This window comes from Diplotaxodon limnothrissa, linkage group LG6 (assembly GCF_057381915.1).
Source record: "Diplotaxodon limnothrissa isolate DT_005_m linkage group LG6, D_limnothrissa_male_GT1.1, whole genome shotgun sequence".
In the NCBI taxonomy this organism is placed as follows: domain Eukaryota; kingdom Metazoa; phylum Chordata; class Actinopteri; order Cichliformes; family Cichlidae; genus Diplotaxodon; species Diplotaxodon limnothrissa.
In genome coordinates, this window is record NC_140601.1 from 24,882,111 (window position 1) to 24,901,923 (window position 19,813).

The 19,813-nt window shown below is 39.0% G+C and overlaps 1 protein-coding gene across 1 annotated transcript in view; it reads right to left on the minus strand.

Moving 5' to 3' along the window:
• Nucleotides 1-18,587, minus strand: part of ank2a (ankyrin 2a, neuronal) — a 91,826-nt gene extending 73,239 nt beyond the window's left edge. The window contains exon 1 of the mRNA XM_085357011.1: nucleotides 18,228-18,587. Within this exon, the coding sequence (XP_085213137.1) occupies nucleotides 18,228-18,359 (132 nt within the window). The 5' untranslated portion in view covers nucleotides 18,360-18,587. The remainder of the gene's footprint in view (nucleotides 1-18,227) is intronic.
• Nucleotides 18,588-19,813: the final 1,226 nt, after the last annotated feature.

Consider the following 19,813-nt stretch of genomic DNA (forward strand, 5'->3'; position numbering starts at 1 on the left):
CAGACATTAACATGTTTGTTTCTTCTTTTTTTTTTTGCCTGTCCCGTTTGGTTCTTTTGCCATCAGAATTGTTGTCTAAAGGCAAAGAAAGATGCCCAATGGATTTACTTTACCAAATGGACCATCCCAGCCTTGCTGTATTGGTCTATTTGATTCACCTTTGCTTTTATTGTTTATTTTATTTTCATTTGCTGAACACGGGACAAACAAACATGTTTGTTTCTGACAAAAAAGGACATTAGCAGAAAAAGAAATTATAACAACCCAAGTCTGCTTTTTCCATCTCTTACCAGTAAATCATCAACGTTAGATCCAGTGTCAGCAGCCTTGTAGTAATCAGTATGTTGATTTGAGGCATAGTCAATCCCAACGGTCTTTGAAGCTTTATCTGATCCACATATCTTACATGTTGCTGCATTTCCCATGGTTACCATTCAAACAGGAAAAGAATTCACAGCTTTACCTGAATATTGTCGCCTTTCTTTACTCTCTTTGGCCACTTTGTCAAATTCTTGCAGTTTCTCACTTTGCATCTCTCAGTACACTCCTGATTACTGGCATCCTTTAATCCTACAGTCCAATAAATTTGTACATATCTTTGGTTCAAACATATTTAATAAATTACCAAATCTTGCTTCCTTTTCTAATTAATTCTACTACATTTCCTTGTTGTTCCCTTTTATCACAGTGCAAGCTGAGGATCAGCCTCTAGCTCTGACTTAATGTACGATGTACTGTGGTCAAGGCCCAGTCCTGCCTACTCTTCCGCTGCCTCTCCTCTCTCGCAGTAAGATAACAACTGCAGCCATAAACATTTAACCCTTACTGTTTCTCCTGTCTTAGCTATTTTTACCATTCTAGACCTTCAGTTCCACAGACACAACCCACTGATGGGTGTGTGTGTGTTCATGGTAGGGTGCATAACAGCTGGGTTTCACTCAGAATGTAGACCACATGGCCTACGGTGCTTTCAGGAACACCAAGGGTCAGGATTCTGAGACAAAATTAAAAATGGAACACAGCAATAAAAAGATTTAAATAAGAAATGCACTAATTGAGATTTCTTTGGCCAATTCCATGTTTTTTTGCAAGTCTGACATGGTAATACATATTTTTGATGATTCTGATTCTCTTCTTTCTAAGAACTATAACTGTTCTTCAAAGCAAAATTAGCTGAAGCATAAATAGTTAACTGAAATGTCTGATATATTTTTCCTTACCAAACAAAAGCAACAGATTTATATAACAACAACAACAAAAAACCTTTCATCTTTTTTCAGCATGTTCATAACAGGCTTTCAGCCCTTCCTTCATTTTTACTCATCTCTATAATTGTCTACATAACTCCTCCGATCCTTTGCTCATACCGAGGCTGCTGGCTTGGATTGGCTCTGAGCTCTGGACGGCTTTAGCTTTAGTCCCTTTGCCTTGGTTACTTTCTTATAAATGTTCATGGTGGTGATTTAAGTGTTTGATTAGGTTTGCTGTTACAAAGGTTTTTCATGGTAGTGAACAGTGAGACTTTACCTCCAAAAGTTGACAGTACTGTTTATCCCCAACCTTATAAACAGTACTGTTTATAAGCTTGGGGAAACCTGCAGTCAGCTGAGACTGAAGAAGTCACTTGGATGAGTGACGAAACGTCCAGATGAACAGAATCAACCTTTGGAGATTTACTTACCTGGATGATTGAGAATGCATCAAGAAGTGAGTCTTTACAACACTAATGACATGTTAGTGTGTGGCTGTGAGTGTGTATGCAACTGTTTGGCTGTGCTGCTGTACATGTGTTGCTCATGCATAACGGAACATATGGGAGGCTGACAGAAACCACTGAAAAATGGACCAAGTCAGATCCGGTTAGTACAAGCAATCTAATTTCAACCTTACATAGAATTTTTCACTACACAGAACTCGTTTTGTGTGTGTGTGTATTCTTCAGTCTCCACTTTTTGAGTTTTTACTCGTCTGCCTGCCTGATTCAGCTGTTTGCCAAACTCCACATGCAGAGATTGGATTGATTGAGATCCAGCTGTAATCTCTGTATCCGTACAGGATTTGCACAGATTCGCCTGGAGTCAGTCATGTAATGAAGGACAACACAAGTATGCTTACACTGGATGAAAATCAAAACTCTACTTATTATCACGAATGTCTCATTAACAGCTGCTTTGTGTACACGAGGTCACTTATGAACATATGTGCACTAGTATTGCTAGGGGCTTTAGCTTTAGTCCCTTTGCCTTGGTTACTTTCTTATAAATGTTCATGGTGGTGATTTAAGTGTTTGATTAGGTTAACCTCATGGTTAACCTTGTTTTAACCATGAAGGTTAAAACAAAAACGGTGAAAATCTTTTTAAAAAATTATACTATTTATGGTAGACAGTGGTACAGTACTATTTCTTTGACTTTATCCGTTACCTAGTGCGATTTCAACCACCTCCACATCTGTGCAAATCCCACAGCCCCTTTTCATGTTGTCCTACAGTAACACCAAAGCGTACGATAAGGCCACCACAGAATGTGGTAATGAAATTGTCATGATACACACCACGTGTGACAGATTTTACCTGACGCTTTCGTTCAGCTCTTTCCCGCTGCCGTCTCCTCTTCTCCCTGGCTTTCTGCAAAGCCCTGTAGTCTGGGTGTTGCTCAAGCTCGCGAGCTTTCTTAAGATGGGCTGCAGCGTGGGCCATGACTTCACCCTTCTACTTTTCTGTGTTTTCTCCTTGGTGCTAAAGTTTATAAATTCTGCCTAAAGCAAACTAAACACCTTCACTTTTTATATTTGTCAAAAAAAAATGCCATACTATATAAATTATAAAAAGTTATTAGGCCTTGTTTTGCATCAGCATTATGCTAATACTAAAAGAAAAAACAGAGAAATATTGACTAATTACTCCGAAATGACTGAAAAAAAGACTTTAAAGAAGCGTTAACCCAAATTCAGTGAAAAATAAAATATTTTTAAAAAACTGTTGCATATTCCTCTTTTTCCTTTCTTCGGTTTTCTTTTCTTCCACCTTGTACAGCAGTTAGATTTCAGTCCTCACACAAAAACACAGGCATACACACACCTACAGGTGCTCAAAAAATGAATCCCTCCCCTCGTATGGTCCTATCAAACACGAACAAGAGGGATGATGACTGAAAAGGGCTGATGAAAAATGAACATAAGAACCACTCACACTCTCATCCTCATCACATATTTCAACACACAAACAGGGAATTACCCATACCAGATGTACATGAAAACCCTCCATGTGAACAGATGTGGCTACAAAAGGCTCTGAGTGTGTACGAGCGTGTCCTTGCATGACTGTTAATGTGCATGTGAGCCAGAGTCACAGGAAATTTTTCATTGTGTAAGGGATTTAAGGAGGCTGTGTGCTAACAGCCAGCTGACTGCTGCAGACACAGCTACTTCCTCTGCTGCTGTGAAAATGCTCTCCATCCTTAGCGAATGAGGTAAATGTGTAGTGAAGATTTAATAGGTCAGAAAGGACCATGAGACGGATTACAATGGTCGAAATACGGTAAATATTCTAGTCATGGTATGGTTAACCCCCAATTTACAAGTTCATAAATCTATAAAGTCTGTAAGGACTTTTTATTTTGTCGCAGTTTAAATGATGTATGCGTTTAGTTTCTTTTATTACATACTACAGACTTTTCCAAATAAAAATGGAAAAGAATGATGCAAAAAGTGTTCAAATAAAAATGAGACAAGACCATGAAAAGGGTGAACTTGGGTACAGGCTGTCCTACTGTGAGCCAGCAGAGCAAATGGGACACACCACTCTGTCCAGAGGGGGACCAGTGAGCAGAGAACAGTGGCTTCCAACCACCAAGTTACAGGCTTCCCCCTAAACGGGAGAAAGTGGGTCAGTCTGAATCTTAACTGCATTGCACCCTCCATAGTGGTGGCTGATAGAATTGAAGTTGACAGCTCCTGCATGTGAGTGTGCGCGCCCACTCCAAGCAGACGGGTGTCAAGGTCTCTCTCTGTCAATGCCGCTAATGTTAGGAGTTTGAAATTTCAGCACAAGTGACAGGGACACAATCTCACACCTCTATTTCTGTTCACACATTCTGCCTGATCGGTTTCACTGACTCAGTCAGCTACAGCAGCATCAGCAGCATTTATTTCTTCTAGTAATCATGAATGGGACAGATTTGCTGAATCACTCCACAACTGCAATAATGTTGTTTTCCTTTTTTTTTTTTTAACACTGGTGCACTGAACCTGACTGCTTCATTTAGTTCCATGACAATGCTGCCTTTAGAGAGACTGCACATTTCTTTTTCCTTTGCTGCTCTCTGCTGGTGATGAAGGGAATAAGAGAATCTTTTTTTTAAGGAAACAGCGTATGGATCTTAGAACCCAATCTGACCTAACAACAGTGTTTATATTGGAAGAAAAAACAACTGGCAGTAAACACAAGTAAAAAGAACACTCGACATTTTTGCATCATTAATCCGTTATACTAATATTCAAAACAAAATAATACTACTCTGATCTAGGTTTTTGGAACAAGGAACCTTGAACAGAAATTTAAGGCTCCTTGTTAATTTATTCACTTGAATAAAAATAATACAGCTGTAATAATTGTAATAAACTGAAATTGTAATGTACATTTTTTTCTGGTTTCTTTTCAAGCATAAACTTGTTTTTAACTGAAATTACAAGCACATGCTATTCACTAGGTCACCTATTCAAACCATTTATGGTCATAAAATTAAAACAGTTTATGGTTACAGATACTTTAGAATGTGGCTGGTTACTATATTCTCAGTGCCTGATTATGAATTTATTGTTTGATTTTACGCTCAGTAAAAACATACTCTCAAAGCCTCAGATGAGGTTTTCCTCAATCATTGTATCTTAAAAGAAAAGGTGGGCTGGTCTTCCTTAACAAGGGAATGAAACAGATGCAAAATGTTTATTTTTATTGTATTTTTCATAAATTTGCAATTACCTTTGTTTATTTGTAACAGGCGGGCATAGTACATAAAGTCTGAGTTTTCAGGAAATGGATTCAACCAAAATCTTTTTATTTCACGAGAGATAATTTCGCCATTAACTACATTAACTTTTACATAGCAATATAGTTGGTACTGTCCAGTCACAGGACATCCTAACAGGACATAAGAAATTGTGGAGTCTCAAATGGAATGGAACTGCTGCACAATACAATTTTACTTTTTGGTTTGCTATTGTAATTTTAAATATATATGCATCGTTACTTGAAATGTATCACATACTGAAATACTTACTGGATGGGGGTTATTTACAACTAGTAGCATTTTGTTACAGTGAGCTATTGTAAAATTACTAACAAGTTCTGTTTGGATTGCCGAAGATGTGCAGTCTTTTGGAGGTGTACCTTCATTGGGTACACCTTCCCTTCCCTAAGTACACTAAAGCCAACTCTGTTTTACAAGTAAAAACCTTGGCATTACCCGAGTTCTTGAATTTCACATTAAACAGACAAAAATCTATAATTATTGATCATCATGTTAGCTGATCCAGAAACAGTGTCCTCAGTAATAAGTTATAATGCTATCATTGCTTGTCTGCAAATGCACGTGTATATGAGGAAGTGTGTGTGTGTGTGGTGGCGGTTATCCATTTGAGATTCAGGTTACACTGATGGGCGATCTGAAAGAAGGATGACGTGAGCTCTCGTTTCTGTTGGTCCAGTGGACCTGGTACATGGGGAGGGGTTAATGGTCTGCTTTCCTTTTTATAGATCCAAAGGCTTTTATTTGGCCCATTAGCATTCTTTGATAGACAGAGAGCACACACGCATGTTTCAAACTGTAAATGTGTGTGTGTTCGCAGAATTGTACAACTCCTTTGTCAAATGAACACACACTCATTTTTATATGAAAAGGGGGGTTATAAACAACCAAATTCACACTTTACATCTATGTTTCAATTTGTTCCTGTTTATTTTTCGACTTTTGTGCTTAATTTTCAAGCTGATTTTTTATTTAATAATGAATTTGACAGTTTTAAAAGGCAACAGGGCTTTAAAAAGATAGTTGCCTTCCATGGACTTCGATCTGTCCATCCATCCAATCTCTTCTGCTTATCCTTATCGTGGGGGGGCTCATGTTATGAAACACAAGCAAACATTAGGAGCAAGAGCAAAGGAATAAGCCATTATGTTTTTGATCACTTTCTTTAAATTGTGAGATAGACCATTATCCTTGATGGAAGACGTGGCCTTCAAGTTGATAACGATTATTCTACCTGCTAATGGAGCTACAGTGCTGACTAGTAGAGTTCTCCCAGAGAAGAGTGTCTAACAGCATATAATGCATCTGAGATTTAATAGAGATATGATCTTTCTGTTTGAAAAAACTCATATAGACTTCTTAACGCGTTTAAATATTTCATAACCACAATTTTTATCTCCTCCCTGAAATTTGTAACAGCGATCGGGGATGGCTACCAGATTCTTTTTTTTGCCAACCCCTTTGAACCTTTGTTAGCTTTGAATAACTTGACCATTTTCAGGCCCGGGACTAATATAAAGACTCATGATGTCAATAACCACTATATTGTATTTTCCAATATATTTAATTTAGTAAAATATCCTTCATTATCAGATGACATCATTCCATAAGAAAGATTGGAGAAAAAACTAAATTTAAGTTAAGGCTTTACCATGCTTTAAAAGATTATGTATAGCAGAGTTTCACTTCTTAACTGTCCAAAGACCAAAAATAGCCAATTTACAGCATCGACTGAGGCCGATGACCAGTCAGTCAGCCTCACTTATTTCAAATTACAAGCCGGTCTGTTTCATGCATGTACAACACACACACAGTGATGTAGGCAAATCGTTGCATGCAAACCACATGATACTATGTGGTTAGCTTTAAGGCTTCTTATTGTGAGTGAAGACACGATGTTTGCCAAAATCACAGGGGGACCACCACAAATGTTCAGAACAAAAAAAATCTAAAGAGACATTTAAACCACCTCCACCTAGCGAAACATGGAAACGTGGATTTTAAAGAAACTAACAAAGGCAAAGTGGCTAAAGCTATAGAGTTCAGAGCCAGTCACAAACAAGCAACCTTGGCATGAGCAAAGTCACTAATAGTTATTTTGTTTCATAAATCTGTTGCATCTGTGGGTGCACAGCAACTACACTTGAGTTCTAAATACTTCTTTCAATAGCAGAGCACTTTATTTTTACTTGTGAGAGAGGATCCTGTAAAACATACAGTTTGGGGGAAAATTTTTTGAGGGCAGTTTTTTTTAAAAATGATCAAAATATGATTTTGCATTGAAGAGAAGTTGATTTTTTTTTTTTTTGCTTTGATATGCTGACTTTCCACTTAAAAGGTTGATATTTCTATTTTTTATGTCTAATAGCTAAATTGTTAGCCTGTTTATGTTTGTGTAACAGAATTAATAAAATACATGGCTGAAGCAGTAATGGACTGCCTCAGAGACAGTTCCTAAATGCCATGTCTTTTTGAAAGCCTCTTTTAGTGCTTAAGAAAGGTCAGCACCATAAAATACACAGCACACATGCTTGCTCTCCATCACCGTCCCTGTTTTTTCCAAAACCAAATCATACAGAGTCAAATTTAATAGCAAGCAAACAAAGCAGGCAGTTAAGACTCCAGATCATGCCACACCCAAACACACACTAAGAAATAAAACTCGGATGCTTGGTGGGAGGGGCTGAAATGAGATGAGATTGAATAGAAGGGCACATTGTAGACATGACATAACCTTGATACATTATTATATAAAGAGAAAGTCAAATGAAGAAAGAGGAAGTCAAAAGGACCACACCCTGTTGCAAATGAAGCACAAAATGGAAAAATCTCATTAGTCACTCAGCTCATTTACACGTAACATGACTTGCTCCATTTGTTTGTTAGTGTTGTGCAACCGCACTAAAGCCCCCAATACACACACCCTCACAGACAGGCAGCAACACTAAAGGCAAACAGCAGTGCTACATTAACTGATTGCTTAAGCTTTTATTTTTTGTTACACAATGCCACAACCTTCAACTTCTTTCTTTTCCCAAATAAATTATGAACACTTTAAGAAAAGCTAGATGGCCAGTAATGCAGTGTAAGCAACTGCTCACGTCAATAAATTCATTATTCACTTCCCGTAACTGATGCCAGGGTTTATGAAGTGTTATATGTAAAAGCCATCAGTACAATGCAATGCCTCCAGCTACAACCAACATTCACTGCCTCCCTGTGATAGATGAGGGTTGGTAAGATAGCCGCTACAGTACCTTGCAAATGGCCAGTACCTGAATTTATAGCTTTCCCCTTTTCCCCTCTTTGAAGTTCTACCCAAGTCCCTTGGGAACACATGATGTCATCTTGCTTTTCATTTTAATTAAAAAGAGGCCTTGAGGCAAATGGAAAATAAATACTTGAAAGAGACTCCCATCCTATTATAGGATGTTATCAATGTTAAGTAGTACAATATACCAGTTATCACAACAAAAGTCTGTAGTTTTGTATACTAAATACTGAAGTATAAGTTCAAGCCATAGAGTCCCTAGCTATGTGTGGCTCCACAGCCTAGTGGTTCACACATTTACCTAACAAATGACATCACCTAACAAGATACCTGGTTTCAGCACCGTATTGCACAAAGTAACAATGCAACATCATATCAGCTGGGATAATGTTGGGGATAACCTGTGTAATTTTTTTACGTGATATAAAAGTATAAATGGTCTGGTTCTTATATACCGCTTTTCTACTCAGTCTGAGCATTCCAAGTGCTTTACAACTTGCCTCATTCACCCATAGAAAACACTTACGACTAGAGCTGGGCGATATGAGATTTTTTCATATCACGATATGTTTTTTTCATTTCAGGCGATAACGATATCTATCACGATATAAGCCAAATAACTATATTTGTAAGATTTAAATGTGCCGTTGCTCACAAGTAAAATGTGAAATAATCAGCAGCTTGTTTTTATTTAAATATTTATTTCCCATAATAAGTTCAACAGGGTAGATGTACTTAAGGAACATGAGACTTTTTCAGATAAATAAAGGCAAATATTGCAAACTACACAAAAGGCAGCCGCTAAAGCGTTTAAGTTTCAAAATAGAACAAACGAAACAGACTAAATTGTCAATTCCACTTAGAAACAAAATATTAATTCTAAAAATAAATCTTAGTTTGTTTTACAGAAGAACAGACAAAACTGACTAACTTTTATCAATATCAAATAAACTGAGAACTAAAAGGAAATTCTCAATCTCTCCTTGTTGTATAGCTTAGGTTTTCAAACAGTTTTAAGTTACTTTAGTCTGACAAAAGCTGAATGACGAATTAGCGCTTCCAGTCAGAGACTGAGGCTACGTCCACACGTACACGGGTATTTTTGAAAACGGAGATTTTCCGTTTTCGTTTTAAAAAATAATCCCGTCCACACATAAAGGCAGAAATGAAGGAAAACGCTGCTATGAACATGCCAAAGCAGCAGGTGGCGCTAGATTCCTAACCGTGCAGAAATGTTGGCCAATCAGAAGTCTAGAAGCCTCGGTGGGAAAAAGTAAACAAAGCTGGGGCATAGAAGCAGAACCGAGTCGTATGTGTGGAGGGACAGTAACTGTGTATATGTAAGCATTTAAACACTGCAGAGAGTAGAATTAACAGTAACAGTATTGTAGAAATTCATTTCACCGAAACAATAACGTGGCGCACAGTGTGACGCATGCACCAGTTTATTGTATTTCCAGACTTGCTTTCGGCACAATTTACAGTGCATGCTACTCTGTTTTTTGTCAGACTTGAAATAGCCGAAATACCTTCACACTACGGAACTTCTATGGCTCTTCCGTTCGACAATCTCTCCGGCGTTGGAACCATCATCTGTTTTCTCTTCGGTCACGCTCGGTTGATTTTTCTAGTCGGCACACTCATTTCCTCCATTACCCGCTGGCTGCTTCCCAAACAAACACACGTGCGGCTTGGCACTTGTGCTGTACGTAACAAGTCACGCGACGTGACGCTGCGGCTGTGATTGGTTCGGCTCTGCGCTACTTAGTTTGGATTGGCTGTTCTTTTTTTTCTTTTTTTTTTAAGAGGACAAGAGCGGCGAGGTCTATCGCGATAGCTTAATTTCTCTATCGAGTAAAAGTTATATCGCGGTACATATCGTTATCGTTCTATCGCCCAGCTCTACTTACGACGTAAGTGCTTTCTATCTAACATTCACACACATTTATTCTCCAATGAGAGCACCTCGGGGTTAGTATCCTGCTCAAGGATATTTGTCATGCAACCTGAAGCAGCCAGGAATTAAACCATCAACCCACTCCTGCGTTACAACCACAAGTGTCACAGCATGACATGTCATTGCTATAGTAACGCCTAGTACAAGCGTTACTTTAGATTCCCTAGTACACACAACAAAACAAGCCCGGACATCTCTGACAGTAAGAGTATGTGTCAGCTACTGGAACAACCACCAACAAACTCTGGAAAAATATGCAAAACATTTGTTCCTAAAGGTGGAACTAAAGGTTCCACCTTTTGCTAAAGGTGCTAAACATGGAAATGACAAACATGTTTTGCCACTTAAGGCAGAATCACAGTCAAGAACAATGAGGAGATACTAGCAGCTGGTGATGTGCAACCCAAATATAATCAAATGGCCTCACCGGGAGTTGATGGAGTACTGACTAGTTGCACACCATATGAAAGGACGCACAAACAGTGAAGGAAAATTCCTGATGCAGTTATAGAATAAAAAAAGCACGGCTGGCTAAAAACCTTCCAACGAGAAAATATTTTTCTTTTTTATTATGTGACAATATTGTGCAGCTCCTGATAAATTACAAGGTTGGGTTAGTTTAGTTATTTTTGAAATCAAAGTGTTTAGCTGTTATTTTACCTGCTATTTAAAATTTCTCAGGTAACATTACATAGGCTTACATTTGAACTTACATTTAACATCTGCTGTGTCACTGGATATTATGCTGTATGATCTCTAATGCAGTATAATGCTTCTGCAGCTGGCACCTTGTTTCAGTAGGTTCACACTTCAAATTACGTGGTGTGTCATCAATGACAGCAGCTCACTGAAAAAGAAGGATGAAAAATGACCTTCAATAATTTAAATGCGGCTGCCTGCAATCATCAATAACACATCTTTCTGTATCTTTCTTTCTGTATGTCTTGATATGAGTCAAAACTGACTCAAAATTGGACACAATAAACATCCAAGCATCCACTTATTTTCTTAACTGCTTATCCAATTCACGGTCTCAGGGGTGGGTTGGGGGGGGGTTGAAGCCTATCCTAGCTGTTACAGGTCAAGGGGAAGGGCACACCCTTTACAGATTGCCTATCAATTGCAGGGCTTACACATAGAGAAAGACATGCATTCATGCTCACATTCACCCCTACAGCTAATATAGAATTGGAAAATTATCTGTATTGTAAATTTTCTGCACCTTTTCTTTAAAGTTCACTGATTTCTTGATATGCTAGAATAACAAAATGATGACAGAGTGCTGTGTCAGATGACAAAGGGTATTGAGGCAGAAACTGATTTCACCTCCAATCTGAATGTGTTATGAATAATGAAGCGTGTGACCTAAAATCTGCTGCAGCGCACAGTCATGCAGGAATGCTGAGTGATGCCGTGATGCCATCACACAGAGAAAAAGAACAATGCAGACAATTAGTAAGACAGACATAAAAAACAAAACTGTGAGATGGCGACAAAGAAAACAAAACAAATGGGGGAAGAATTCACTTTATTGTATCGCCACTTTTTTCAGCCGCTTTTTAGATCTATAACCATACCAGTTCAGAAAGGAAAATGTTAGACCTAAGTGACACATAATAAAAGCACAAATGTCAGACTTAACTCTAATGTAACTGCTGCATGAGTTAGAAGGTGGGTCACAGGTTGTGTCATCTTCCTCGGTTTGTGAAAAAAAAGCAACATGCTGCTGTGCGTATGTGCACGTACATGATTGTGCGTGTGAACATTCAGTTCGATCAGCAAACTATTCTCAGCAACACAGTCAAAAGCTTTGATGCGTTTCCTATGAGAAAACCTTTGCTTACCCAACTTAAATTTGATGCAAGAGAAGTGGAGAGAAGGAGCATTAGGAAGGAGCTGACGGCTGGGGAGAGTGCACATTTACATAGATATGTCTGAGCTTCTGAGAAGTCCATTGATCACTAACCACACCCTGCTCTTGCCCCCGCCTTCTATTTCTCTCTAACGGGAATCAGCCTTATAAGGTCATTATAAATAATTAACTTCTAAATGCTTCTCACTGCCTTGGTCCAAAAACACCTGTCCTCTATGAAGCAGAGGACACATTTCAAGGGATACAATATTTACATAGTGTTGTTAGCTTTTCTTATACTCGGGCTGATATTCTCTCAAGTTTTCTCCTTATAATTTCATCTGTTTCAGTCTGCAACATTTTGTAAAAATGATGGTGAGGTATTACACATCAAGTGATGCTATCTCTCTCCTTGAAACATCTATAAGGAAAAAACATGCCAGGAAAAGATGGTGTCAGATGTAAATAGGGCACCCAAGCTAGCTGTGAGGTTGAGTCAGGGTGTTGTTTGTACCCCAGTATAGACATGCTCATGTGCTCTTTGGATTTTGGATCTTGGACAGGAATACCAATGGATTTCTCTACACAGTATCACCATTACCTAGTACTGAAACACAACACTCATGTGTATTGCTTGTACATTGCATCAGAGCTCACCAGCAATGTGGCTCATCTGTATTTGGAGAACATTTTTCTAATTACTTGCTCTTTGACAATAATTGACTAAAGCTAGGTGTCAGTATTTAAAAATAATTGGTACTAGTAAAATGTTTCAATTAACAATTAACCAGTTGGCAAAAATAAATTATTCAGAATATAAGTAGTGAAAATTACAATAAGCATTCTGTATTCTATTCTATTGTTGTGTTGTGTTGGTCCAAAAGCTCCAAACTACAAAAACATAAATCATTTTCCTTGTATTATATCAACAAATTACAAGAAAAAAGCAGCTTTACATTTTTTGTTAAAAAACAAAACACTTTACTAATTCTCAAAATCTCAAAATTAACATTTGACAGACTGAGTGACGAACTGGTTAATCCGAAAGATGATGCAGTAATGTGCCATTTTGCTGATGGTATAGTATATGAATAGTGAGAAAGTGTAATTGACAGCTGTATCCTGCTGAATCATATCTATACAGAAATAATCTGGAAGCATTAAGCCCACATTATAAATTGTTAATGGCATTTGACAACCATAGGGTACTGGAGTTGTTGACCTGCAGTCATTTACAGGTTTTTGCATGAATTTATAATCAGGAATGTGCTGTTAAGCCTCTGGTAAATACTAATATACAGTTTAATGCTTTACCTACATGTGCGTTTAGCAATTTGAATGAATATAGAGTATTTGACCCCAAACGTTTCCAGTGGTTATATGTGGGTGTACATTGATGTAGCTGTTCTGAAGTAATGTAATGAAGATCTTGGCTCCATTAGGACTCCCTTCCTGCAGAGTCCCATCATGAGACTCCCAGTGGGAAAAGACAGACAGATAGACAGGCAGGCAAAAACAGAAAGGCATAAAAGCAACAGACAGAGAGGCGGAAAAGAGAAAGCTGAAAATGTCAAAGGCTGCAGTGTAATCTGACCTCCTTGCACATCAGGACATGAGTGTAGGAACTAGTGGAGAGGAGTGCAGGGCAAAAGCAGTGTGTGTGTGTGTGTGGGGGGGGGGGTATTTTGCTGGGTAATGAGAGATGGGTAGGGAAGGCAGCCAAAAAGACAAGGAGAAAACCAACCTAAAGAGTCAAACCCCTTTAAAGAGGAAAGAACGAGAAAGCAAGGCTCTCGAGGAGAAAAGACAACTGGCAACCAGAAAAGAAAGTGGAGAGGGAACGCAGCGCAAGAAAAGGTGTCAAAAGAAAGGAGCATGCAGCGACAGGGCTTGACACTTGAAATAGGACCTTCATATCAAGTCCTGAATAAAAAACAGGTCAAGCTGCCTAAACCCATCATCGTTGGATATAAAATGAAGGCATTACGCTTTTCTGGGTTTTATATCTGTATCTACATGGGGAGCAGCATTTTTCCACCAAAGCAAAAAGGTTCAAATAGCTCCTTGACTTGTCTTAGACTGCAATGAACATAAAATCTAGTAGAATCAATCTCTGTTCCTAAGAATCTACTATTCGAGCCCAGGAAAGTAGTTTACATATTTTGACGCACTCCACATATCTTTCAGATAGAGGAGGGAGTACACTGCAGAAAGCAATCATTTAACAACAGCTCAGAGTAGCGTGCAAATGAACAGTGACATTGGTCCATTGCAGTGAGCGCAGAGACATGGACACAAAGCCATTTGGCTGGGAAAAAGCGATTTCTCTCCAGGACAATCACGAGAGAGACAGGAGTATTTTTAGACCTGAAAATAAGATCTTCACATCCCAGTCTCCCTTAGTCATGTTCTCCTTTTGTGACAGAGCTGTTTTATTGTTTTAGTGAACTCCAGCTCAACGATAAGATTTCGATTATTCATAAGATTAAACATTAAAGTGCTGTAATATATTACATTTATTCATGTCAACTTGCTTTTTTTAAAGTTTTGCGCATATTGTCTATCTGTGGTTTGGAAAGTACACTGGAGATGAAACAAAGTTTGGTTGCAGGATTAAAATCTTTGAAAGTTCAGTTTAGAAAAACACAAGAATCGTTCCTGCAGTCAATCCTGTTTCTTCTGACACCTTAAAGTCCTCCATAAACCAAGGTATCGTTATTAGAAAGACATTTTCTGATGTATTTAACAGATAAAATCAAGAGTATCCACTCAGCTAGATGCTTTTTCACACTTGCAAGACAACAAGACAAGACAAGTGTACTCTTTGTGCCAAAAGCCTATTAATTGGACAGTATCCCTTTGATGTGCCATAGTCTTTCTTGCAAGTTAAAGTGATGTATCCCAAGAGGCCAAAATGTGCTATTTTTTATACTCACGGTGAGTAAAATTATCACACGTATCACATGATTTGCCTTCACATAAGAACTCGCTCTGTACCTCTCCTTGCTGGCCCATGCGCATTTAGGATACTTAATTTTCACTGTGCTCATTAAAGCCATTTCCAGCAACAGCAGATATAAAAAGGCTTTGATAAAACCAGTGTGCCCTAACAAAATGGCAGACAAAGAATGCAGAAGCTTGCTGGTGAAGAGAGTCCAACATAAAGCAAGAACAAGACTCAGGAGTTAGATGGGACCAAAGCAGGGGGTGAAGAAAGTGAATATCAGAGTCATTCATAACGATACACAGAAACCTGAATCAACTTCCAACACAAGTTTTCAAAGATTTGTAATATCTTTTTGTGTTTTGGGCATACTGACTATATAAAGTATTTTGATTTTGCACCACTGTTTGCTCAGCTGTGGTGCATTATGCACCCAGTGCACTCTACTGAACAATTCGTTACTCATCATTGCCTCAGGCATCTTTTCCTACATTTTTCTCTGTAAAAAAAATAAAATAAAAAAGTAATATACAGTCATGTGAAAAACTGTTTTAACAGGACTCCATGCAGTCCTGTTATGATTCACTAACTTGTGGAACCACCTTAAGGAGCAAAAAGTTAAAGTAATCTTTTAGCAGTATATTGTTGTGAAAGATCTCCACTCTTCTTTGCTTTGCTGAGGCTTGCAAGCTCTTCTTTATACAGCGCTCTCTCACCACATCATTTCCATCAGGTGGAGGTTTGTACTTTGGCCCATTGCAACACCTTGATTCATTTATTTTTTTGTAGATTTGATCCTCAGAGACCTGTGAAAACTTGTTTTTCAAATGATTGTACGTACACAGTGCTAATCAAATTTATTAGACCACCTAAAACTGTAAAAATTCATATTTTAGCATTAAAAATATATGAGTTAAAGGGCTTGCACATACTGGTGTATTAATGATTACATGTATGTGAAATTAGTTTTAGTCATTACCAGTTCCAATGATTTAGTGCAACTGTGGTGTAAAATGTAAAGTGGGTGATGGTCTAATAAATTTGTTAAGCACTATATATTGGAAATCAATAGGTCAGTGTCATACAGCCTCAAGCTGTAAGGTGTGGCTTATTGTACCAGTTTAGCCTCTAAACAAGCTTTGAGTGTCACAGCCTGTTTAGAGGCCTAAACGTGAATCCAGTTTGTTATCTGAAAATTAAGAAATCTATTTTCTGCTTTCATTGTGGAGCACATCAGCATAAGTATGCAAATTGCATTTATTTTAAACTAACTATAGTAAACCTGTAGACGATGTGATTAGTTGACCACGAACAAGCAAGCACACGGATGAGCAGTGCGGCGTTTGATATTTCAGTGCCATTTAATTATAAAAAAACAAAACCTCCGGGGTAATTCAAGTATCTGAGCTCAAAGGCCCCACCCCAAAAGAAGGGTCTAAGTGTGTGTCTGTGTGTGCAAGTGTACATGTAGCACCACAGTCCATTACTGAAATCACATTAGCCTCAGAGAGTGCACTGAGACAGGAAACAACCCTCTGCCATCTCCTGACTCACTTCCACCGAGCAGCCAAACACACATTGCATGATCAGGCCTAGATGGTAACGCTTTACATCCATTTTCTTGTTCATACTGAAAATTTATGAAAATTGACTTTTGGATATAGATAAAGGGACTCTATATATTACTAGCATGTGTACTCATAAAAGTAAATCTAGAACTTAGTGATAAATAAACAGTACTGTTAGTCTGTAAGTCTTGAGCCATCCCCTCATTTCTTAATATTTTGTTTTCAAGGAGCCATACTTTCATGTAATTTTTAAAGTGGTCCTGGGCAATAGTTCTGCAGGCTTCCTGGAGGTTTTTCAGTGTTTTTCTTGGATATTGGCTTCTTTTTCCATCCAGTCCAGTCCTTATACCTGACCATTTTCATACAAATGTTTAAAAGGAATTTTTTTTTTTTTAGTATTAAGCCATTTAACAAAAACACTGAACTATAAAGCACTCAAACATAAGCAAAGTGCCTTACTATAACATGTTCTATTTCTTTACCTGAATCTACAAAAAATACCAATGACCAAACAGTTTGACACACATAAAATCCACCATGCAATACCATCTGCACAGCATCTGATTGGAAATGACTTCATTTTCCAGCATGACAAGGATCCCAAACACACTGACATACAGTATTTTACTGTATGCCAGTGTGTACACCTGGGTAGAATAACATACAATGGAAGAGAATCAATCCTGGATTGACCTCCCCAGGGCCCAGACCTCAATTATTGAAATAGTGCGGATCTTGACAGAGAACAGAGCAAAAAGCAGCCAACGTCTAAAAACGAAGATTTGAATGTCCTTCATGAAGCCTGGAAAACTATTCCTGAAGACTACTTAGAAATGACCAGAAAGCTGCCTAAGAGAGTTCAGGCTTTATGGAAGAATAAAGGTGCCCATGCCAAAATTGACATTCAAGCTCACTACCTCTGTCTGTTTGCATGTTTCAATAAATTGCTGAGCTTACTGTATTTCCCATCTTTTTAGTGAAATGTAAAGAAATGAGTGGAGACTTTTGCACAGCACTCTATGTGAGGTTGTTGCAGATATCACATACAGTGTATGCGTGTCATTTCAAGAGCTTGAGAGTCTCAGACACAAGTCTATGGACCTACAAATATTTGGAAAAAAGAAAAATCACATCTGAAGTTCAAACTAATCAAGCAAATATTCAGAACTATAAACAACTTGCAGTGTGTCATGATATGGCCGATCCAGACAGTAAACTTTCAGTGGTAAATGATAACATGTAAACATTCTTCACTGAAGCCCCTCGACCAGAGCAGACCTGGTGGTGTTTATTTTGACGGCCATAACAACTGGCACAGTTGGCCTGTTATCACACAATGCTGAAGCACGTCCCTCTACGTCGCTTATCAAAACAGATGGTTGAGGAGCTTTTCTATTATTAACAGCTAATTTAAACACAGTTTATGCAGCATCATAGGAAAATCTGTCTTCTCGGCAGCGCCGATGTGATAAAGCACGGCAACGCCTATGACCGCTCTGCCTAGGCGCACAGCATCATCAGCAGCATCAGCATCAGCGCTTTGGACTGCTCGTTACACGGCTGACTGGGCCAGCTAGTGCAGAGAGCAGGCTGCGGACAGACACCCACCTGGCGTATACGGTTTTGGTGCAGCGGTGGTGGATTTCCATCCTCGAGGGACGTGCTGCTCGAAGAGGCCGTCTTTAAGTCACGGTTGGAGCCGCCGCCCCTGGAGTGACTTTCTTCGGGGCTACTTGACATTCCGTCTCGGGCTTGCTGCTTCTGCTGGAGGAGACACGGGGGTCCTTTACCCGACCCACTGTGGATTTCTGTGCACGCCTCAGCATCCACGGCGCCCGGCAGAGCCCGGGATCATTATGCGTCGTCAGAGAAAGTCTTTAATCAAGCTCGACAGAAGCTAATACAGCGATTCTTCCAGATGGTAAACCAAAACGAGCGCTCCCTCCTCTCAGGGATGCTCCCGGTGTGCTGCTATGGCCTGCGCGCGTGTTTGTGTGTATGGAAACGTGAACGCGCTTCAGATGCGCTTCCCCGAACCTCCGCAGGACCAGTGTTGCCTTCGTGGACAACCGGAAACCTCGACAGTAGACCTTGGCAGTGATGACCACCCTGAATGCGACCAGAAGTAGCCTCAGAGCACCTTTTAAAGGGGCGCACTGTGCGCAGACATTTTTTTTAACACATCGCATCACTTAAAGCATACATTGTCACCATATAGTGCTTTACTGCATAGTAAAGCACTAATTCAAAACAAAACATTTACAATGAGACAATTCCCAGTGGCACTTGAATACACCGACGCCCTGTGCAGCAGTTTGCTTCAGAGATCAAAGTTCCCAGTATGGAGCATGTTGTCCCATGGTTGAATAAAAACTGTGAGATTACTTACACACTCATGTGAAATTAGACACTTTGGGTTGGGTTTAACTAATCTAATCTCCTTCTTCGTGTTCTTACGCCCCCGCCATGGCCTGGCCTTCTTCACTAGATGACAAATTTAATATAGGCTGACAGGGCAAAAATCAATAACAATGTCTTGGAGACATTTTAAAAAACAGACAGCATCTTGGGCAGAGGAGGGCCAAGTACGGGAAGAGATGTAAGAAATCATGTTAGCAAAATGTCATCGTTTGAGATGCAGTCTTCAGAGCCAGTAGGGCATAGAATAATATGCCCTAGGCCAAATCTATGAGTTTACAAAAAAGACAGAGGTAATTTTTTTTCCTTTAAAACATGCGTGAAACAATTACTAGATAAGAACACCTTTTAGATGTGACTTAACCCTTTGTCAGAAATCAGCTCTAAAGAATGCAACAAATGGTTTAGTTAAATAAAGTAAATAAACTATGAATGGTTGCCAACACACATGCAATTTCTGAGTGAAGGGAATGGATGTGAGAAATGCCCTGGGCTCCAGCTGCCCAGGTCAGATGTCAGGTCAGCTCCACCCACTAATTACCTGGGGGATATGATACAGGCAACAAGGACAACAAGGGTGGCCGTCATACTGCAGTATTATTGTGTCTGTGCCTAACACAACCCCCCCCCCCCCCCCCCCCCCCCCCAGCTCAAAATACTAATAAAATACTAGTATTATCAATGAGGAATAGAAAATAAATCAAATCAATTTTATTTATATAGCACTTTTAAAAAACAACAACTGTTGGCCAAAGTACTGTACAATAGAATAATCA